This window comes from Notamacropus eugenii, chromosome 5, assembly GCF_028372415.1.
Source record: "Notamacropus eugenii isolate mMacEug1 chromosome 5, mMacEug1.pri_v2, whole genome shotgun sequence".
NCBI lineage: Eukaryota > Metazoa > Chordata > Mammalia > Diprotodontia > Macropodidae > Notamacropus > Notamacropus eugenii.
In genome coordinates, this window is record NC_092876.1 from 200,042,513 (window position 1) to 200,063,078 (window position 20,566).

The 20,566-nt window shown below is 40.3% G+C and overlaps 1 protein-coding gene across 1 annotated transcript in view; it reads left to right on the forward strand.

The window, feature by feature from the left end:
- Positions 1 to 725: 725 nt before the first annotated feature.
- B3GLCT (beta 3-glucosyltransferase) overlaps positions 726 to 20,566 on the forward strand; it is a 121,871-nt gene continuing 102,030 nt past the window's right edge. Inside the window, exon 1 of the mRNA XM_072611860.1 lies at positions 726 to 990. Within this exon, the coding sequence (XP_072467961.1) occupies positions 924 to 990 (67 nt within the window). The 5' untranslated portion in view covers positions 726 to 923. The remainder of the gene's footprint in view (positions 991 to 20,566) is intronic.

The window sequence follows — 20,566 nt, forward strand, 5'->3', positions numbered from 1 at the left end:
TTATTATTGTTGTGCTGATTTTCAGAATGAGCTTTCAATAAGTCACTTAACTAATCGATGCCTCTAATTTTTAAATGAAAAATACCTATTTACCCAATCTTTCTAAAATGCTTTGAAAATGGCAAATTTGCCCCTATTAGAATGTATGTTTAAAAATTACATCGGTACTAAAAATAGATAGAACATTTTAGGATTTAAAATTTTTAAAATAGTTTCAGATTCTTTCTAAAACAGCAGAAGTACAACCCCAGCGAGCAGGCAGTGAGTGAATCAGCTGAGCCGATTCCAAGTCCCTAACGCACAGCAGAGCCCTTGGGCCGGCAGACCCGCGAGTGGAGTGGCTGATTCTCGGCAGCAGAGAAGCGATCCCCCCTCCCCGGCCCCCTTCCCCTTCTCTCCCCGCCGCCCCCCACCCCGCGGCCACATCCGGGGTAAGAAGGGGAGCTGTTCGGTTAGCACCGGAGAGAGCGGGCCGGGCAAGAGGGCAGGGAGAGGGGCTGCGCGCACGTGAGGACCAAGTAGAAGCTGGCCCGCCTGGAGACCCCGGAGCGGCCGCGGAGAGCACGGCCGGGGCAAGAAGGGGTTAAGAAGCTAGCGGGAGGGAACCCTCGGGTCCCCAGCCTTCCGGCCCCGTCCTGGGGCGCCCCGTCGCCGCGGCGGCCCCGAGCCGCTGGCCAGGAGTTGGGGGACGCAGGAGGGACGCCGTCCCGCTGCCTGCCGCTAGAGGGCGCGTCCAGACTCGGCCGGGAGGAGGCGGCGAGCGGGCGGAGACGGCTCAGCGGCAGCCTTAGCGGCGGCGGCAGTAGCTGTAGCAGCGGCCACGGCCACGGCCACCGCCGCTGCGCTCGGGCTCGGTCCCGCGTGCCCCTGTCCGCACACTCCGGCCCCGCAGGCTGCAGGAGAGCGCGGCTCCCGGCGCGGGGATGCGGCCGCTCGCTCGCCGCCCGCTCGGTGTCCGGGCGGTGCTGGCGCTTCTTACCTGCTCCCTGGGTAAGTAGCGGGCGGCCCGGGGCAGCGGAGAGGAGAGACTGGGGAGAGGAGGCGGGGGCCCGGGGCTCGCTTCCTGCCCGGCCCCAGAGCCCCGGGAGGGCACGCGCGAGGCGCGGAGCCCGGCGCTCCCGGGGGCAGCGCCGCCCGCCTCCCGAGTCCGCCGGCCGTCCCGTCCAGTCCCGTCCCGTCCGGTTCCTCCCTCCCGGGCTGCCCGAGGAGGGCCCTCTCCTGGTCCCGCGGCTTCCAGGGGCCGCTCTCCGCTGGCCTCCTCCCCCAGCCCGCAGCGGCCCCGTCCCGTTTGCCTTACTGGGAACCCCCTCCCCCTTCCTTGGCTTCTTCCCCCCTCTCGTCTCCATCCCCAGAGAAGTTGACCTTGGACTTAGAGTCGCGGGGGGTTGGGGAGGGAGTGCTCAGTCCCCCCAGAAGCGCCGGTGTCAATGTGGAACTGCAAGAAACTTTAAAAAGGGAAACCGGTTGTGTGCTCCCCGCCCCATCCTCCTCTTTCCGCCTTCCTTCCTCCCTTCTCCCTCGTCTACACCCACCCAGTAAGTTGGAGGCTGATACTTGGGTGAGAGGAGATGATTCACCCCCCAGCAGGAGGGACTTCTTCCCTCCGCGCCCGGCCCTCGGGTCCCCTCCCTCCTTAACCCTTCCTGCCACCGTCCTGGGGTTGGCAGGAGCGCCTGAAATGGTGGCACGAAGCTGCTCAGCCAGTTCCCTCTTCTCTCCGTGGGGTCCCTCGGGAGATGCCTTAGAGCCCCCGGGACGTTTGTGCGTGTTTAGTTCCCAGGCCAAAGAGGAGAGAAAACAGTGGAGATGGGGGGTGGGGGGTGGGGAAATAGGAAGAAGAACTTACCAAGTAAGGTCTTTTGGAAATTAGAGATTCCTTTATGAAAATAATGGTCATATTCTGCAATATCTTCCCCTCCCTCCTTCCAGCTCCCACCTTCCTTTCCATTCTGAGGGTGTTTTATTATAAAATACTAGTGTAAAAGTTGAAAAAAATATTACGGCTGTGAACATTGTCACATATTGGTGAAAAGTTTGCAATACTTTCATTTTGTAGAGTAACAGAGATGTGTTTCTATGTGCCAGAAATTAGGACAGTATTCTGGGTCTTGATTTTTCCCCCCTCTTGGTGCTAGTGCCAGAACAGAGAAGTGTTAGTGTGTTTCAAATTCGAGTTGGTTTGAGCCTTTAAAAATGCAGTAACTTGAGTTTTTAATCATGGCAGTATGGTGCTGTTTAGAAAAGAGATTCAATATCTCACTGCTGCTGTCTAGCCCACTGGAACCTGTTTTACTTAGATTGTCAGCCCTCTGAATAGGGACTACATTCGGCTCTACTGTGTACTACTTATGGCATCTATAAGTGTTCAGTAAGGGTGAAATAATAGAAAGATGACTCATTTGTAATTAAATGTTAAAATGAATGATTAATTAAACAACAGTAGAATTAAAGCTGGCATAATACTTTGGGTAGAGAAAACTGTATGTGATGGTACAAAGAAGGTGGCTTTACCCAGAGATTTGTTTAAAAGAGGGAATATTATTCAGGCATCCTTTTCTTGTAAATGATAAGGTTGGTAGTTTAGGAAACTGACTAGGTGACTAGTATGTTCATTGGCTTATTGCCCAGGACTTGCTGTTACTGGAAAAAAAAGAGCTAGGGAGTGGGGAGGTGTCAGAAAGTGGCAACTTATTATTCTTATTTCTACTACTACTCCAACTGTATATTTTACTACTAGTAATACCACTAATAACTGACTTTAGCTAATGCTTTCTTCATAATCTTGTGAGGTAGATTGTTAAATATAAAGTGTATATGTATATAAAATGTTTATATAACTATAGCTCACATTAGGAAACCAATGAGTTGTAATACAACTATTCCCTAAATTTGATAAAAATATTAAAGATTATTAAAAATCAACTGAATTAACACTTGTTGAAATAGTGCTTTCAGTGAAATTGTCTGATTCGAATAATAAACAAAACTGTGAAACCTGTTAGAAAGCACTTGTGAGACATTCCAGCTTTTGGGAAATAGCTTTGGTGATATGACAGAGAAATAAAGCAGGACTAGTTCCTACTAAGATAAGGTTTTTGTTCATAATGGCTGACATACATGGCTTTATTAAAGCCTTTGCATCTACTGTTCTTTGATCTTCAGAACAATACTGTAAGGTAGGTGGGGCAAGTGTTTTGATCCCTCCCCCCTTTTTTTTTAACTGTCCAGATAACTCCTGACTTCCCTGGCCCCCTCCAAGACTGAGCTCAAATCCCACATACTGCAAGAGGCCTTTCCTGATCTCTTTCCCTTCCCCCCATTCCCTCTGCATTTACCTCCCTCTTACACTGTATATAGCTTGTATGTACATGGTGGTTTGTTTGCTTGCCATCTTCTCCATTAGAGTGAGACCTCCCACAGAGCAGAGAACTGTCTTCTATCTTCCTTTTTAACTCTAGTACAGTGTCTAGACTCCAGCACATAGTACGTGTTTCTTAAATTCTTGTGAGATGCCTGATTGACTGACTGAGAGGTGGTGAATAACTAACCCAAGGTGACACTGTAAGGAGAATCTTCTGAGTTCAAATGCTGTTTCCTCAGCTACACTATGGCTTTCTCCAGCATGGCAATCAACTGAATTTTCTTTACTTTTATTGCAGCGTCTGAGGTTGCTGGAATTTTTGAGGTGGGGCTCTAATTCATTTGTTGATTAGACTGGTTCATGCCTCCTTTAATATAGCACAAATGCCTCACCTGATTTAGCAATGAATTTGCTTTGGAAATTAAAATATTATCAGTGATTTGTCTCTGTGAAGCCAGTGAGTGGCAATAAACAAAGGCAGTATTTAAATACCATTCTCATGATTTGGAGCTGAGATAAAGTCTAAGGCTCAAATGTTATCTTCTCCCTCCCAAGCTTTGGACTGTATCATTTTAGCTTTCTAATCCCATTCAGGGTTGTCAAAAGCAGAGTTTCTGCAGGTCCAGAAGGACGAAGAGCAAGGAATTAAGAGACCTCTGCTCCAAAAGTGATTGACATTTAACTAGTTTTGTGACCTTGGAAAAGGGACTTGAAGATCTTAGGTTTTATAGGTAGAAGGTATGTTGGCAAGGGTGTGATGATAAGTATTTAGCAACTGGCTCTCCAAAAACAGTATGAAGGACACATTTAAAAGTTTAATCTGCATTATTAGCATTTTTCAATTACACTCATACCTAGATGATCAAAAGAACAATAAATCAAACCCTATTTTGTAGTGTTTCCTAATTTCGAGGGGATAAAGGATCTCCCTGAAAATTTAGCAGAAGCTGGTGGGAGCTAGCTCCAGTGCACTCCTGCATGTTGATGATCACATGGATCAATCTGCTCACTTAAGAGATGAAGAAATTGAGATATAGAAAAGTAGTGATGTGCTCAGGTTCACACAGGTAGCAGAGCTGAGGTTCAAAACTGTGTCTTCTGATTCTGATTCCAAAATCACTGGGCTTCTCCTTGCCTTTTCTTTATACTTTGGAACTGAGTTTTCTTATCTCCAAACTATTCTTATCTGTTATTCATATGAAAAAGGTGTAATGATGTTGGCTAGACAGTCTAGTCAGGTGGATTTGGGACAGGTGATATTAGACCCACCCAAAGAATAATCTTTAATGGTTCAATGTCACCTCAGAAGGTATGTGTGCCCATGGAATCTGATTTGTGTTTGTCCCCTTGCTGCCTAATGTTTTTTCCATCTCTCAGAGGAAATCAATCAATTAACAAATATTGATCCCTAATAGATACCAAATAATATGGGGGGATACGTTCAATTGTAAGATCACTAGCCTCCAGGAGTTTATAGACTGGTTGTATTATAGGACAAACATAGAAAGAAGTAGTTAACAGAGAAAAGCAACAAGAAAATTTCAAATGAAGGGTACAGTCAACAATTGATAGAAGATTTTAGAGGAGAGAGAGAAAGAGCAGTCCTGATGGATTTGAATGATCTTAAATGTTTTCCTGGAGTTGTGCTTACCTAACTGTAGACAGGCTAATTTCTCTGTGTAAGAATTGAGGGAGTGGAGTCAGTAGAGCAGAAGTAGAGGAGGTACCAACTTCTCCTATGGTAGTAGTTCTCAAAATGTGGCTGTCCTCAAGATCCTTTCAGGGGGTCTCAGCAATCAATCAATTCATAACAATACTAAGACATTTCATTTTCAATACATTATTTATTGAGACAACCAGTATAAACAAAAGCTCTTTAGATGAGGCCTCAATAATTTTTAAGAGTGTAAAATGGTCCTGACGTCAAAAAAACTTTAGAACTGCTGTTTTATAAGCATTTCAGAGGAAAGCAGATTTGGGAAATTAAAAAAAAAAATCAAAGTAATTAATATATACATAAGTGGATTTATTGGCCATAGGATTTAGAATGGGAATTTCAGTTCTGAAGTGACAGAGAAACTTGTGTGATCCAGAGTGTTGATGATAAAATAAAAGGCACTAGCTTTCCTTTTATTGGCAGCTTAGCTGGCACAATGAATAGAAAACTAGGCCTGAATTCAACTGCTGATACTTACTAGCTGCATGAACCTGGGCAAGTTACTTAATCTTTACATGCCTCGGTTTCCTCAACTGTAAAATGGAGATCATAACAGCACCCACTTCCCAGGGTTGTTGTGAGAAACAAATGAGATAATATTAATAAAGTGCTTAGCATAGTGCCTGGCACAGGGCTTAAAAAAAACACTTCCTTTCTTCCTGACTACTTTCCTGCCTATGTTTCTACCTTCCTTCCTGCCTTTCTTCTTCCCTGTCTTCCTTCTTGCCTTCCTTCCTTCCTGTCTTTCTTCCTGCCTTTCATCCTTACCATTCAGCCAAAGCCCTAACTGAGATGCTTTTCACCAAGCTTACCCCAGTGGGGAAAAGGTATGCAGTTAGAAATCATGAGGTAACTTAGTAGTTATAAATACCAGAAAATGTAAACAACTTAAAAATAAGAACAGTATTTATCTTAACACTTTCCAAGTTTTAGCTGGAGCAAGATGATTTAAGCTTTCTCTCAAAATGTATGTTTACAAAATGGATCGTGGTAGACACAGTGGGGAAAAAAAGTAGTCTTTTATCTAAGTGATTACTACAGTAAAGCTGCAGGTTTTGACAGAAGTATGATTAAAAGTACCATTAAATGAGATTAAAATTTATTAACCTTCTTATTAAAATTATTAATCACCTACTGATTTTCATCCTTACAAAATGCAACAATGTTATGTTCTTCTAGGGATATGACTAATTTCTCCTCCTAAAGGAATATTTCATGGAACTCAAATGATAATATATTTCAGTTATCTTGCTTTTCTGCAAGAAGCTCTAGGCTCTTTATATATTACATCAAATAAATCTTCACAACATTCCAATGAGCTAGGGGATAAATTATTGTACTTTGTTTCTACAGTAAATGAGGTACAGGGAAGCAAATGACCTGTTCAAGGGCCTGAGTGGAGAGAAGGCAACTGAGCAGACAGTAGTCTTGTATTCGGTACCTGTGGTTCCCAGTTCAGGGTTTTCTAGAATCAGACTTGGAGCGCACCCCAGAGTTTGTCTAGTTTACCTCATTGCTGAACAAAGATCGCCTCTGCAGTGCAGTGAAGGGGCATCCTGGCTGCTTGAAAACCTCAGATGGAACCAGCCCATTCTAATTTTGGAAAGCTCTAATTGTTTGAATGTTTTTTCATAAGAATATCAAGTCTAATTTTTTTCTCTTTATAACATCAACTGGTCTTAGTTGTGCTTTCTGGGGCCAAATAGAAAGTTTAATTCTAGGTAATAATTTTTCAAGTGCCTGAAGTCTGCTATTATACTCTCTTCAAGTCTTCTCTTCCCCAGGCTAAAAATCCCTAGTTCCATCAATCCATCCTTTACTATTTGGATTTTCCTTTTTGGATACTCTCTAACTAATACCCTTGGTAAACATGGTATCCAGAACTAAATTTATTGCTCCATATATAGTCTGAGCAGAGACGGGTCTGTTACCTTCCTAGTCTCAGGCATTAGGTCTTAATGCAACCTGAAATCATGTTAGCTTTTTTTGGGGGGAGGGGAATCAACCTCAGACTTTTTATTTTTTTATTTTAATTATTTAATGTATTTCTTTTAATGTTCTACAATCACTACCATAAAACTTAGATTTTTTTACCCCCCCCCCCAGCTATCCCCCACCACCCCGCTTCCTCCCCAAGACAGCATACAATTCTTTATAGGATCTACATATGTTTTCCTATTGAATACGTTTTCACTATAGTCATGCTGTGTAGACAAACTAAAATAAATGGAAGAAATTATATAACAAATCAAAACATAATACACACACACACACACTCACACATACACACAGAAACATGATCTGCTACATTCTGCGAATGAATTCCATAGTTCTTTCTCTGAGTGTGGAAGGCATTTTGCCTTAGAAAACCAATGGGAATTTTTTTTTTTAAGTTCTTGAGTTATTACAAAGTTCCAGGTCTACCAGAAAAAACTCTCGCACACTGTGGTCGTTGCTGTGCGCAAAGTTGTACTGGTTGTGCTCCTTTCACTCAGCATCAGATCATATAAGTCCTTCCAGGTCTCTCTGAAGTCTTCTTGTTCATCATTTCTTATAGCACAATAGTATTCCATTACATTCATATACCATAATTTATTCAGCCATTCCCCAGTTGATGGGCATTCCCTTGATTTCCAGTTTTTGGCAACTACAAAGAGTACTACTATAAATATTTTTGTATATGTGGGACCCTTCCCCATTTTTTTGATCTCTTGGGGATACAGTCCTAGTAGCGATATTGCTGGGTCAAAGGATATGCACATTTTTGTAGCCCTTTGGGCATAGTTCCAAACCACTCTCCAGAATGGTTGTATGAGCTCACAGTTTCACCAACAATGAATTAGTGTTCCAGCTCTCCCACATCCTCTCCAACATTTATCATTTTCCTGTTCTGTCATGTTTGCCAATCTTATAGGTATGATGTGGTACCTCAGAGTTGTTTTGATTTGCATCTCTCTAATCAAAAGTGATTTAGAGCATTTTTTCATATGATTATAGATATCTTTAATTTCTTCCTCTGAAAATTGCCCGTTCATATCCTTTGACCATTTATCAATTGGAGAATGACTTGTATAGTTGTACATTTGACTCAGTTCTCTATATATTCTAGAAATGAGGCCTTTATCCCCAAGATTAGCTATAAAAATTATTTCCCAATTTACTACATCCCTCCGAATTTTGGTTGCATTGGGTTTGGTTGTGCAAAAACTTTTCTATTTAATGTTATCAAAATTATCCATCTTGCATTTCATAATGCTATCTCTTCTTTAGTAAAAAATTCTTCCCTTCTCCATAAATCTGATAAATACACTATTCCTGGCTTCTCCAGTTTGTCCATAGCATTAATCTTTATACCTAGATCGTGTACCCATTTGGACTTTATTCTTGTGTATGGTGTCAGGCATGGGTCTATGCCTAGTTTCCAGTTTTCCCAGCAATTTTTGTCAAATAATGAGTTCTTACCCCAGAAGCTGGGGTCCTTGGGTTTATCAAACAGGAGGTTACATGTTAGCTTTTTTTGTCAGTCATGTCATATGGTTCACACTCACTGAGTGTACAGTATGAAACCTTTCAGGGATGGGGAACCTGCGGCCTTGAGGCTGCATGTGGCCTTCTAGATCCTTTAAGTGCAGCCCAATTGTTGTGTAACTGCATCCCCCAGAGGTGAGAGAAAAACATGAAGTTTACTCTCATCACATTCCACTAAAGGAGGAATAAAATGCACACTCATTTTGGTATGAAAACCTATCTTACAATACAGGAAAGTGGGGGAGAAGGGGATAAGCAGCATGGGGAGGATGATAGAAGGGAGGGCAGTGGGAGGAGGGAGCAATTTGAAGTCAACACTCTTGGGGAGGGACAGGATCCAAAGAGAGAACAGAAGCAATGGGGGGCAGGATAGGATGGAGGGAAATATAGTTAGTCTCACACAACACGACTATTATGGAAGTCATTTGCAAAACTACACAGATATGGCCTATAGTGAACTGCTTGCCTTCCCAAAGGGTATGGGTGGGGAGGGAGGGATGAAGAGAAGTTGGAACTCAAAGTTTTAGTAACAACTGTGGAGTACTGTTCTTGCTACTAGGAAATAAGAAATACAGGTAATGGGGTATAGAAAGTTATCTGACCCTACAGGACAAAAGAGAAGATGGGGACAAGGGAAGGGAGGGATGATAGAAGAGAGGGCAGATTGGTGATAGAGGCAATTAGAATGCTCAGTGTTTTGGGGTGGGGGAAGGGACAAATGGGGAGAAAATTTGGAACCCCAAATTTTGTGAAAATGAATGTTAAATGTTAAATAAATAAATTAAAAAAAAAAAAGAAGCAATGAATCCCCCATCTTGATTTTTTTAACCCAAATGTAAGATGCTTACATCCACTCCTATTAAATTCATCTTACTAGATATGGTCAAGTGTTCTATCCATTCAAGATTTTTACGGTTCCTGTCTGTCATCTAATGTGTTAACTATTCCTCCTAGTGATGTGTCATCTGCAAATTTGAAAGGCATGCCATCAATACATTTATTTATGTCATTGATTAAAATGTTAAATAATCCAGGGCTAAGTACAGACCCTTAGGGTATTCCAAACCTCTTTCTGAACTGACATTGAAACATTAATAACTATTCTTTTGGGTTAGACTATTCAACCTGTCCTGAATACATCCAACAGTACTATTGTCTAGCTCTAGCTGACATCTCTCTATCTTTTCCACAAGAATTGAATGAGAGCCTGTGTAAAATATTTAATAAAATAAAATTATACTGACAGCATCCCTATGATCTAGTGAACCTACCATAAAAGAAAATTAGCCTAGACTAGACTAGCGGTTAACTTTTTTTTTTTTCATGAACCCTTTGGTAGTCCCTTATCAGAATAATGTTTTTAAGTAATTGAGGGAAATACTAAATTTCAACTTTAAGTTAATAAAAGTAAAGATAGAATTTTTTCTATTTCAGATTCTCAGATCTCTGGAAATCTATCCTTGGACCCATGTTAAAGTCCTTTGATCTAAAATGACCTATTTTCTATGAAGTCAAGCTGGCCCATTGTGATCACACCTTCCTTCTCTAGATGTTCACTAACCATCCCTTTAATAATGCATTCTAGATTTTTTTCCCTTAGGACTAGAAGTCAAGCTTACTGGTCTAGAGTTCAAAGACTCTATTCTATTCCATTTAGGCCATTTGCTCTTCTCTGATCTTCTGGTTCCTTTCTTGTTCTCCATGATTTTTCAAGAATCCCTGGCCATAAGTGGCATAGTTATCATGTCTGCCAGTTCTTTCAGTACTCTAGGATTGGTTCTTCTGGGTTTGGTGACTTAGAATCATCAAATGATAGGTACTCACATTCTTTTCTTACTTATCTTTAATAACAGCTCTCTATTGGCCATTTTTGTTCTACCCTTTCCAGTTCAAAGAGGTCTTCTGTTTGTTTGACTGGTTGTTGTCCTTTGTTCTCGAAGAGGACCAAAATGACATCACCATCATAAAGTGAAGTTTCAATGTGTCTGACTATGGTTAATGAGACCAATACGAGCTCGCAATGCTCTACCACAGGTTGGGTACAGATAGTCCACATGAACATTTGGGGTGGGTACTCCAAATTTGCGTATCCTAAATTTCCTTCGTGCTATTTCAATTCTACTTTACTCATAGAGCACAGAACCCTTTCTGATGTGGGCACACCATGTTGAGTTGTCCTGTGCCAGTGTCTCCCATGTCGCGCAATCAAATTCATATTCTTGAGAGAGACCTTGAAAGTGTCCTTGTATTGCTTCCTCTGACCACCATGTGATCACCTGACCCATGCGAGTTCCCCATAAAATAGTCTTTTTGGCAAGCATTTTGCATTTGAACAATGTGATCAGCCCATCAAGAGTTGTGCTCTCTGAAGCATAGTTTGAATGCTTGGCAGTTCAGTTCGAGCAAGGACCTCCGTGTCTGGTACCTCATCCTGCCAGGTGATCCTCAGAATCTTCCTAAGACAGTTCCAATGTAAGTGATTCAGTTTCCTGGCATGGCACTGGTAGACTGTCCATGTTTCACAGGCATACAACAATGAGGCCAGAACAATAGCTCTGTAGACTTTCAGTTTGGTAGCCAATGTAATATCTCTTCTCTCCCATACTCTCCTTCGGAGCCTTCCAAACACTGAGCTAGCTCTGGCAATGCATGTGTCAACCTCATTCTCAATGTGTACATCTCTGGAAAGTACACTACCATAAGGTAAGTGAACTTATCCACAGAAGCAAAATAAACGTTGAGCAGCCCTTCTTCTTTCTTGCAGGCTTTCCCCGCATTGTTGTCCCATCCTGGCTCATCTTTGATCCTCCCCTTTAAATACAAAGAACTTTATACCCCCTTCTTTTTACCTCCAGTTGTCTAACTTTAGTTCATGTTAAACACTAGACTTTTGGTCAGGAGGACCTGGGTTCAAATTATATCTCAGACCTGAAACAAGTTGCATAACCTCTCTGTACCTCAGTTTTCTCATCTGTAAAATGAGGGGGTTGGATTCAATAACCTCTAATGCCCCTTCTAGCTCTAAATCCATGATCTTCTGATTTCATTCTTGAGTTTCCCATTCTTTTGGGGGCAACTTTCCCCATTCAATGTTAGGTCTTAGTTTTCTATGTATTCTTTCTCCAAACCCTTTGAAATCTTCTTTCTTAAAATCTAGGATATATGCGAGACTATACCCAGTATTCCTCTCGTCTATCACAGATTCTATGATGGGAACTTCAATCTAGGTTCTCAACATTTCCATCCCAATGGTCAGTTATTTAATATTAGTGAGAATCAGATCCAGAATAGATTTTTTTCTTTATTCTTTCCTCTACACTTTGAAAAATGAAATTATCATTCTGTAAAATCAGGAAATGATTAGCTGTTTATGCTTTTAGCAATGAGCAGGGGGAGGGGAAAAGCGAGAAGGAGAAGGAAAAGGAAAGGAAGGGGAGGGAGAGGAAGAGAGAGACAGAGACAGAGACACAGAGACAGAGAGAAACAGAAACACTCACAGATGGATATCTGGATAATAGAAATCCTCCATCACTGAAATTCCTCCTTACTAATATATCATGACCCTATGCTGCTTGTATGGTTTCTCAAATTTTTCATCCATTTCCTCTTTCTACCTCAGTAATCTGTAATACACTCAATATTGTTTGTTTCTATATCCATTGATCTTCACCCAAATATAATCCAACATGCTTCCCCCTCCTTTCTTATTTCTTAATAATTTTATATGATATAATTCATTCTTGACACTTACATCTCTGGTACTTAACACAGTACCTAGCATAGAGTAAGTGCTTAACAAATACTTAATTGGTTAATCAATGGATACACAGAGCTGCTGTTCCTCCTCTCATTCCAACCCACGCAACTTTTTACCTATCCTTTTTCTTTGAGTAAGATATACTTTTAGAGTACCTTCTTCTAGTCATGATGGTCATCCTACCATATCTCAGCGATGTTTCCAAAGTCACACTGGTGTCTGGATTAGAATTTCTAACTCCCTTTGTTAGTTACTTTGTGCATTTTGGCATAGACATCTGAAGCCATGTGTTTTGTTACTGGCTTCTTCTTCTTCTCCTCCTCCTCCTCCTCCTCCTTCTCCTCCTCCTCCTCCTCCTCCTCCTCCTTCTCCTTCTCCTTCTCCTCCTTCTCCTTCTTCTTTTCCTCCTCCTTCTACTCCTCCTTCTCCTTCTCCTTCTCCTCCTCCTCCTCCTCCTCCTCCTCCTCCTCCTCCTCCTCCTCCTCCTCCTCCTTCTCCTCCTCCTCCTCTTTCTCCTCCTCCTTCTTCTCTTTTTTCTTCCTGTTCTTCCTCCTCCTCCTCTTCCCTCCTGCTTATTTTTGGATTGTTTCTATTTGCTTGCCTCTGGATAGTATCTGAGGTGGTGCATATACATAGGTATGTATAGAAGTTGGCAATCTTCTTGCTGCTTTCAGCTTAAAGCCCTTTTTTGAGTAGATTTAGATTGAGAATCTCAAACCAGTGGCTATTTGGCTCCTTGAAACACCTCAGTTTTTCATTATGTAGAAATATATCCTAGGCTAGAACACTGGGTTGAACAGTGTAAGATGAAGTTTGTTAGGGATAAATAGAAAGCCTTCCACGTGGGTTTAAAACATCAGCTTCATAAATGTAGCATAGGAGAGGCACACTTAGGGAACAGTTTTACTAAAAAGGTCTGGGGGGCAGTAAGGGGCTATAGGTTCAGTATGAATGATAGCCAACAAAGCAAATAACTTTCAGGAATGAAGAGAGAAGTATGTCTCTTTGTACTCTGCCCTGGATAGCCCAAAATAGAGTTTTGTAGTCAGGTCTGGCCACTACATTTTAGGAAGAATATTGATAAGCTGGGGAGTGTCTAGGAAAGGAAAACCAAGCTACTAAATGTAGGCTTAGGGAACTGGACGTGTTTAGCCTGGAGAAGAGAAAACTTAGAGAAAATATGATAGTTGTCTTCAAGTATTTAAGGGATAGGAGAAAGGAGAGATGCATCCTTCTTGGCACTAGAGAAGATGGCCTGCAGGAGTGAGTTCACATTACCAAGAGGAAGATTTAGACCGAATATCAGGAGAGAGTGGTTTCATATTCATTGTTGGTCTTCAGGAAGGAGCAAATTGATTGTCACTTGTCAAAAATGTTGTAGTGGGAATTTCTGTTTTTGGTGCAGTTTGGATGAGATGCTTTCTGTGCTTCTTTCCAACTTTAAAATTTTGTGATTCTTTCCCATTGTTTCATTTAGAAGAATAGGCCACCAGATGAGCAGGTCTTGGGTTTGTTATTTAAAATTTTTTTATTATCTACACTCATTACCATAAGACCTTTTGTGATCACAATGCTTTCAATAAGAGACTAATATGTTGAGTTATTAAATTTTAAATTTTAATGTTAGGAATTGTTATATCTCAAAGCATAGTTTGTTAACTACAAAAAAAAAACCCAAATCAAAAACAAGCAAACATTTGATTTAATAGAGTATAATTCAGCTTTCAAAGTTCTTCGCTGCCAACAAATATCACATGTATAATACCAAATATTTAAACTCCTTCACAACCTGGCCCTTTTTCACCTTTCCAGTCTTTTTCTGTATTACTTTCCCCTGCTTACTAAGATCTAGCTTCATTAACTTTCTTCTTATTCCTCATATATCAGACTCCATATCCACCCCTGTGCATTTTTTTTCTTTTCTGGCTGTTATTCTGTTCTGGCTGTTGTTCTTAGGCCTGGAAAGCTCTTCTTCCTGACATCCATCTCCTGGCCTCTCTAGTTACCTTCAAAAAGCTCAGATCTCACCTTCTCCAAGAGCCCCTTCCTGTTTCACATTCCCCACTACCACCCCTCTCTACTACTACTGCTCTGCCTCAGATTTTCTTTCATTTATACTTATAAGTAAATAGTAAATACATGCTGTCTCCCTTATTAGTGAGTCCCTTGAGTGTTTGATTGGTTCTACCAGTTATTTGGTTGAGGACAAGGTTTATGTGTTTACCTTTCTTTGAATCACTTGGACCAGTGCAAAGCACATAGTCTCTCTCTCTCTCTCTCTCTCTCTCTCTCTCTCTCTCTCTCTCCATATTTATATGTATATATGTATATATACATATGTTTTATATATGTATACCTGCATACACATGTATTATATCTATATATCTGTATATAGACACACATATATAATTTTCAACATTCACTTTTATAAGATTTTGATTTCCAAATTTTTTTTTCTCCTTCTCTCTCTTCCCCCTCCCCAAACTGCTGCGCATTCTGATATAGAGTATACATGCACAATCATATTAAACTTATTTCCACATCAGTCATGTTGTAAAAGAAGAATAAGAATAAAAGGGAATAACCATGAGAAAGAAAAAAACAAAAAGAGAAAATAGTATGTTTCAATCTATATTCAGACTCCATAGTTCTTTGTCTGGATGTTAATAACATTTTCCATTATGGATCTTTTGGAATTGTCTTAGATTATTGTATTGCTGAAAAGAGCTCAGTCTATCAAAATTGGTCATTTCACAATGTTGCTGTTACTATATATAATGTTCTTCTGGTTCTGCTCACTTCATTCAGCATCAGTTCATGTAAGTTTTCTAGTTTTCCTGAAATCTGCTTGCTAGATGCTTGCTAGGTCTTTGAAAAGAAAAACAAAGATTTCCATGATAGTATAAATGGATGAATGCTATACTCTTTAAAAATGTATATTTAAGTTTGAAATTACTGCATTAGACCTCACACACACATCATATGGTAGCCAAAAATAAGTTAATATGTTGTTATACCTTATTGAAAGGCATGGGTCTGGAACGAGGGTCATAATAGTCATGTCTCTTTTTAGATCTGGAAATCACATAAGCTGGAAAACATCCAGGAGGGTAAAGGGCCATAGCTTCATGCTATACTTAGAGGTATAGCTGAAGGAACTGGGGGACTTTTATCCAGAAGAGAAAACCCAGGGGGAACTTGATAGCTGTCTTCAGGCATCTGAAGGTCTGTCAGGTATTCAACTTGTTCATCTCAGTCCAGGAAACCAGAACTGCTAGGAGTGGGTGGAAATTTCAAAGAGGGAGATTTCTCCTTGGGCATAAGGAAACTTCTGACAGTTATCCCCAAATGAAATGATCTACCTTGGGAGGCAGGGAGACAGTTCTTAATTCTAGATCTCATCCAGGTCCCCTGGAGAGGGCTGGATACTCACTAGTTGGGGAGGGTTTTGGATGTGATTCTTGTTCATCTATAGCCTGGTCAACAGGACCTCAGTGTTTCCTTTAAACATTTAGAATCCATGATTCCCCAGTAAGACTCAGTGGGAGTCAAGCCCATGAATACTTAACTATGAATTCTGATTGCATGTGATCATTCTAGTTCTTTTCCTTTGAAAATAAAATAGGAATTGATTTTGTAAAAAGAAAAAGCACAATACGTTAATCTCATGTTTACTCCTCTAATTGTCATTGAAAATAAGAATCTGGTTTCTAGTGGCATTTGCTCTCATGGAGCATTTTACTAGTTGAGTATTTACTTCATTCCAACTGTAAAATATAGTGGCCTGTTTGCCCAGTTGTGAAACTGAGTCATAGTCTGCAAGATCAGTTGGGAGTCTCGGATTGTGTAGTTGCTATAGGATCATGATTTGAACAACTTACATTAATATATATATACATATATATTCTTTGTATATAATATTTTGTGTAATATTCATGTTCCCAGAAAGTTGTATGTAAGTTTACTTTTTTTTTTAAAAATTGAACCCAATTGTAACTTCTAGAGGAACTTAATATCTGTTTTTAATGATTTGTAGGTTGAAATTTACTTTTAAATAAATTTTTTTGGTAATGAACACAATTCATTATTTCAAAAGATTTTTGATTTTGGGGTTGTAAGCATTCCCTCCACTGCAGTGTTTCAGTGCCTTTGAAGACAGTTTCATGAGTTGTTTGGGCCAAAGGAAAAACTGTCACTTGATGACTAGCCGTCTGGTAATATGCACGTTGTTGGGTTGTCATTCTTTTCCTGAGTTTGTACGCTGAGCCTTTTGGGCTTTACAGAACCTGTTAGAACTTAGGCTCTGATGGTATAGATTTTGAGAACTCAGGGTCACCTTCATATCATACTAAACACCCAGGCAGCAATGTGACGCAATAGAGAGAATAGTGAACCTGGGGTCAGGATGACCTGAATTCAAATCAAGCTTCAGGTGCTTTCTAGTTGCTTAAACCTGGGCAAGTCACTTAAACTCTCTCTGCTTCAGTTTCCTCATTTATAAAGTGGAGATAATAATAGCACCTACCTCCCAGGACTGTTCTGAGGATCAAATGAGATAATATTTGTAAAGCACTTTATAAACTATAAAATGCTATATAAATATTAGTTATTGTTACACCAGGATGGAGTATTGAAATAGGACTTCAGTGGAAGTGTATTAGAAATAATTACCTTCTAATTTTTTTTAGTTTAAATTTTTGCATATTGGGTCATTTGAAAGTGAGCGCACACTAGTATTGTGCTAGTATTTTCAGCAAGTTTACATTATGTTGTACAGGTGATAGAAAGGTTCAGATATGACAATTGACTAGGGAAAAATATAGGGCATCTTTTTTCTTTTTTAAAAAGTTATACTTACCTGCCAATTAATCCTCTATCCCTCTGAAAAATAGTGTTTTAAAGGTTTGTAATGCACAATCTGTGAGTTGAAAATTTTCCTTGTTTCCTAATGCTGGCCTAAACTTTACCAAAGGCAGAGTGATTGATTTAAACATGATCCAAATTAGAGAAGCAAAGTACATATTGTAATCATTTTCTCATCTTTAAACTCAGATATTACTTTTTTTGTCTTTGAGTCTTGTTACTCCTTGATGTATTGGATGACTTTCTGAAGAGTGTGCTATAAAATGAAATTTTGCAGAAATTCATTTTCTTGTTACAATGAATTCCAGATGGAATGAGGTCAAAACTGGACCAGGAGTGAGTTCAAAGGGAGAAGTGGTTTTGTCATGACCTCTCATCCTGGTCCTGCCTCTTGTCTCCCGTTTTGCCTCATTCCCTCATGCTTTTAGGTTGTCCTCCTCATCAACACTGCTGCCTGGCTAAGTAACCACAAATGAAGATTCCCCTGGATCTGAGAAAAAGAACTTCCTGGCTCCCAGCTGATTGCTTCATTCTGTTAATGCCTGCCTGGAGACTGAGCTGCTGTGCAGCCTTTAGAAATGGGAGTTCTTATTAACATGTTGGTGTAGAGAGTGTCATCGATTTAGAGCTAGATGAGACCATTGAATCCAACCCCCCTCATTTTAACAGATGAGGAAACTTAGACAGACATTGACTTTGTGATTTGCTCAGTCACACAGCTAGAAAAGTTCTTAGGCCAGATTTGAACTAAGGTCTTCTTGACTTCAAGCCCAGAATGCTATCCATTGTACCACCTGTTTTGAACCCAAAATTAAACCCATTTTATTTTTCTAATCTTCATTATCTTTTCATCTCTTATTTGATCTTTTGACACTTTTTTTAATTGTCCCCATTCCCCATCCCTGCTTCTTTTGTGATATTTTTTCTTCCCTTGACCTCCTGTTAGTATTCTCCCAGTTCCTTTATAATTCTGATAATTCATAGAATCTCCATTCTTTTTCTACTGTGACACCATAGGTCCTCATTACTCCTTGCTTTGAGTATTATACAGCCTACTCACAAGATTTCTTGCCTCCAGTCTTGGATACTCCCTCCATCAAAAAAAAATACCTACCATTGCAAGATAAATTATTCTAATGTGCTGTTCTTGTTAGCGTCTAGCCTCCTATACAAATATTTTCAATCAGAGGATTGGACTTGCATCTTTCTGACTCCAAGCCCAGTGCTCCATCACTCTGCCTCCTTCCCCAGCATGTAGATATTTGGTATTAGGAGAGAAGTTGGCAGTTTTTTTTACTCTAAGGCAAGTAAGCAAATTTTGCTGTTGTGTAGAATTATTGTTAGAGAATAAATATAGCATGTCTTTATCAATATGCATGGAATTATATTGTTTTTCTAAATGTTTCACATAACATTTTCTTATATGCTCTGTATAATAGCCCTTTGGCGTAGGGCAGGTGGTTATTATTCCCATTTTATGAATGGATATACTGAGTCAGAGAGGATAAGTGATTTGTTCAGGGTCACACTGCAAGTTAGTGATGGAGTACTTGGGTCTTTTGATACTTGGTCTTGTGTTCTTTTCTTTGCTTTAGGAAGCTAGGGATAGAGACTGGACCTGTAATTTTTTTTTAGTATGGAGAACTTCCAGGTGAGAAAAATCTCTCTACCAATGCAAGTTGACACCTTCTCTGCAATTGATCTTCTTAGAGAGTTGGCTAGAGAACTAAGAGGTTTAGTGACTTATTGAGGGTCACATCACCAGTATGTGTCCTAGGTGGGACTGGAACCCAAATCTTCCTGGTTCCAAAACTGGATCTTTATCTACTAAGCTATAATCCTACTGGGACTATACAAAAACATTTGTATTATGAATTATTCAGAGTTGATGCTAATCATTCTTTTTTCTTATCCTAAAAATTGAAATCCATTAGCACATTCCAGTGGAATTGAAAGGGATTTACTTTTGAATGGGAGAAGGAAAATCATAGATATTAGAGCAGTAGGAGAGAACTCAGGCTTTAGGGTTTTCCCCCTCTCATTCTCTGGTTTTGTAATTTAATGAGCAGAGCTTCCATCTCACCCTTGGATTATTTATTGTATTAGGCTTCTGGTTGGGATCCCTGACTCAAGCTTCTCCCCACTCTCCACTCAGCTGTCAAATTGTTTTTCCAGAAGTTAAGGTCTGACCTTTTCAACCCCCTTTCCCACCATTCAGTAAACTCACTGCCATAATCAAGTACAGAATCATCTGGTTGGGGTTCAAAGTCTTTCTTAACTTCACCTTTTGCTAGCTTCCAGTCTTCTTATACCCTACTCTCTCCCTAATACTCTGTGGTCCAGTGACCCTGGCTTCCTGGAACATGACATTCCACTATGCATTTGCACTGGTTGTCTCCTATTCTCAGAAATCTTTCTCTCCTCTCTTTGCTTTCTGGCTTCCTTCAAGACCCAGGTCAAATCTTACCTTGTTTCTGATCCTTCTTAATGCTAGTGCTTTTCCTCCGTTGATTATCTCCAATTTATTCTGTACTTATCTTATTTGTATGCAGTTGTTTGCCTATTGTCTTCCTCAGTAGACTGTGAGTTCCTTGAGAGCAGAGAATTTTTATTTCTTTTCTTTATATCCCCAGTACTTCTCACAAAGCCTGGCACCTAATAGGAGCTTAATAACTTGCTGACTAACTCCTGCTTCTTAGTAGATTTAGGAGACTCTGGTATTCACAGAAAGAGAGAATTAACTTGACTTGGCTTCTTCTGCCTTTGTCTTATCCAGTTTTGACTTGCTGACCTTCTCAGGCAGATGGCTGAGAGGGAAAGGGAGAAAATCTGGTGGCAGGAGGATGTGGGTGAGGAGATAGGGTAAACACGGATTATAGATCATTGTTGCCTGGCCACTATTTGATTTGGTTTTTAATCCCTCTGTTGCCCTGGTTTATCTTCAAAGCATGTAATGGTCTACCAGAAAATAAGATATGGAGGTTAGTATCCTGGAGTTTAAGGTACTCTTCAGAACACATTGAATTAAAATTAGAAAACTGTAGGGAAAGGAGACTCAGGCAAGAAATTTGCAGATATCTCAGGCTCTCTGATGCTTTTTGACATAGTGCTGAGTAATGTTGTCGTCTAAGTAGGTCACAAGAAACAAAGTAATGCCCCATAGAACCTTCTCCCCTCAGTAACTTTTAAAAAACCAATCTTTGACACTATTACTGAAATAAGTGCCCATGACATTGACAGCAGCATGAAACCTGCCCAGGTGCTCAGAGTGTACTCATTTTTAGGACCACCTTTAATCCCAGAGCATCAGATAGTCTACTTTTGCTTCTGCTGGAGAGCA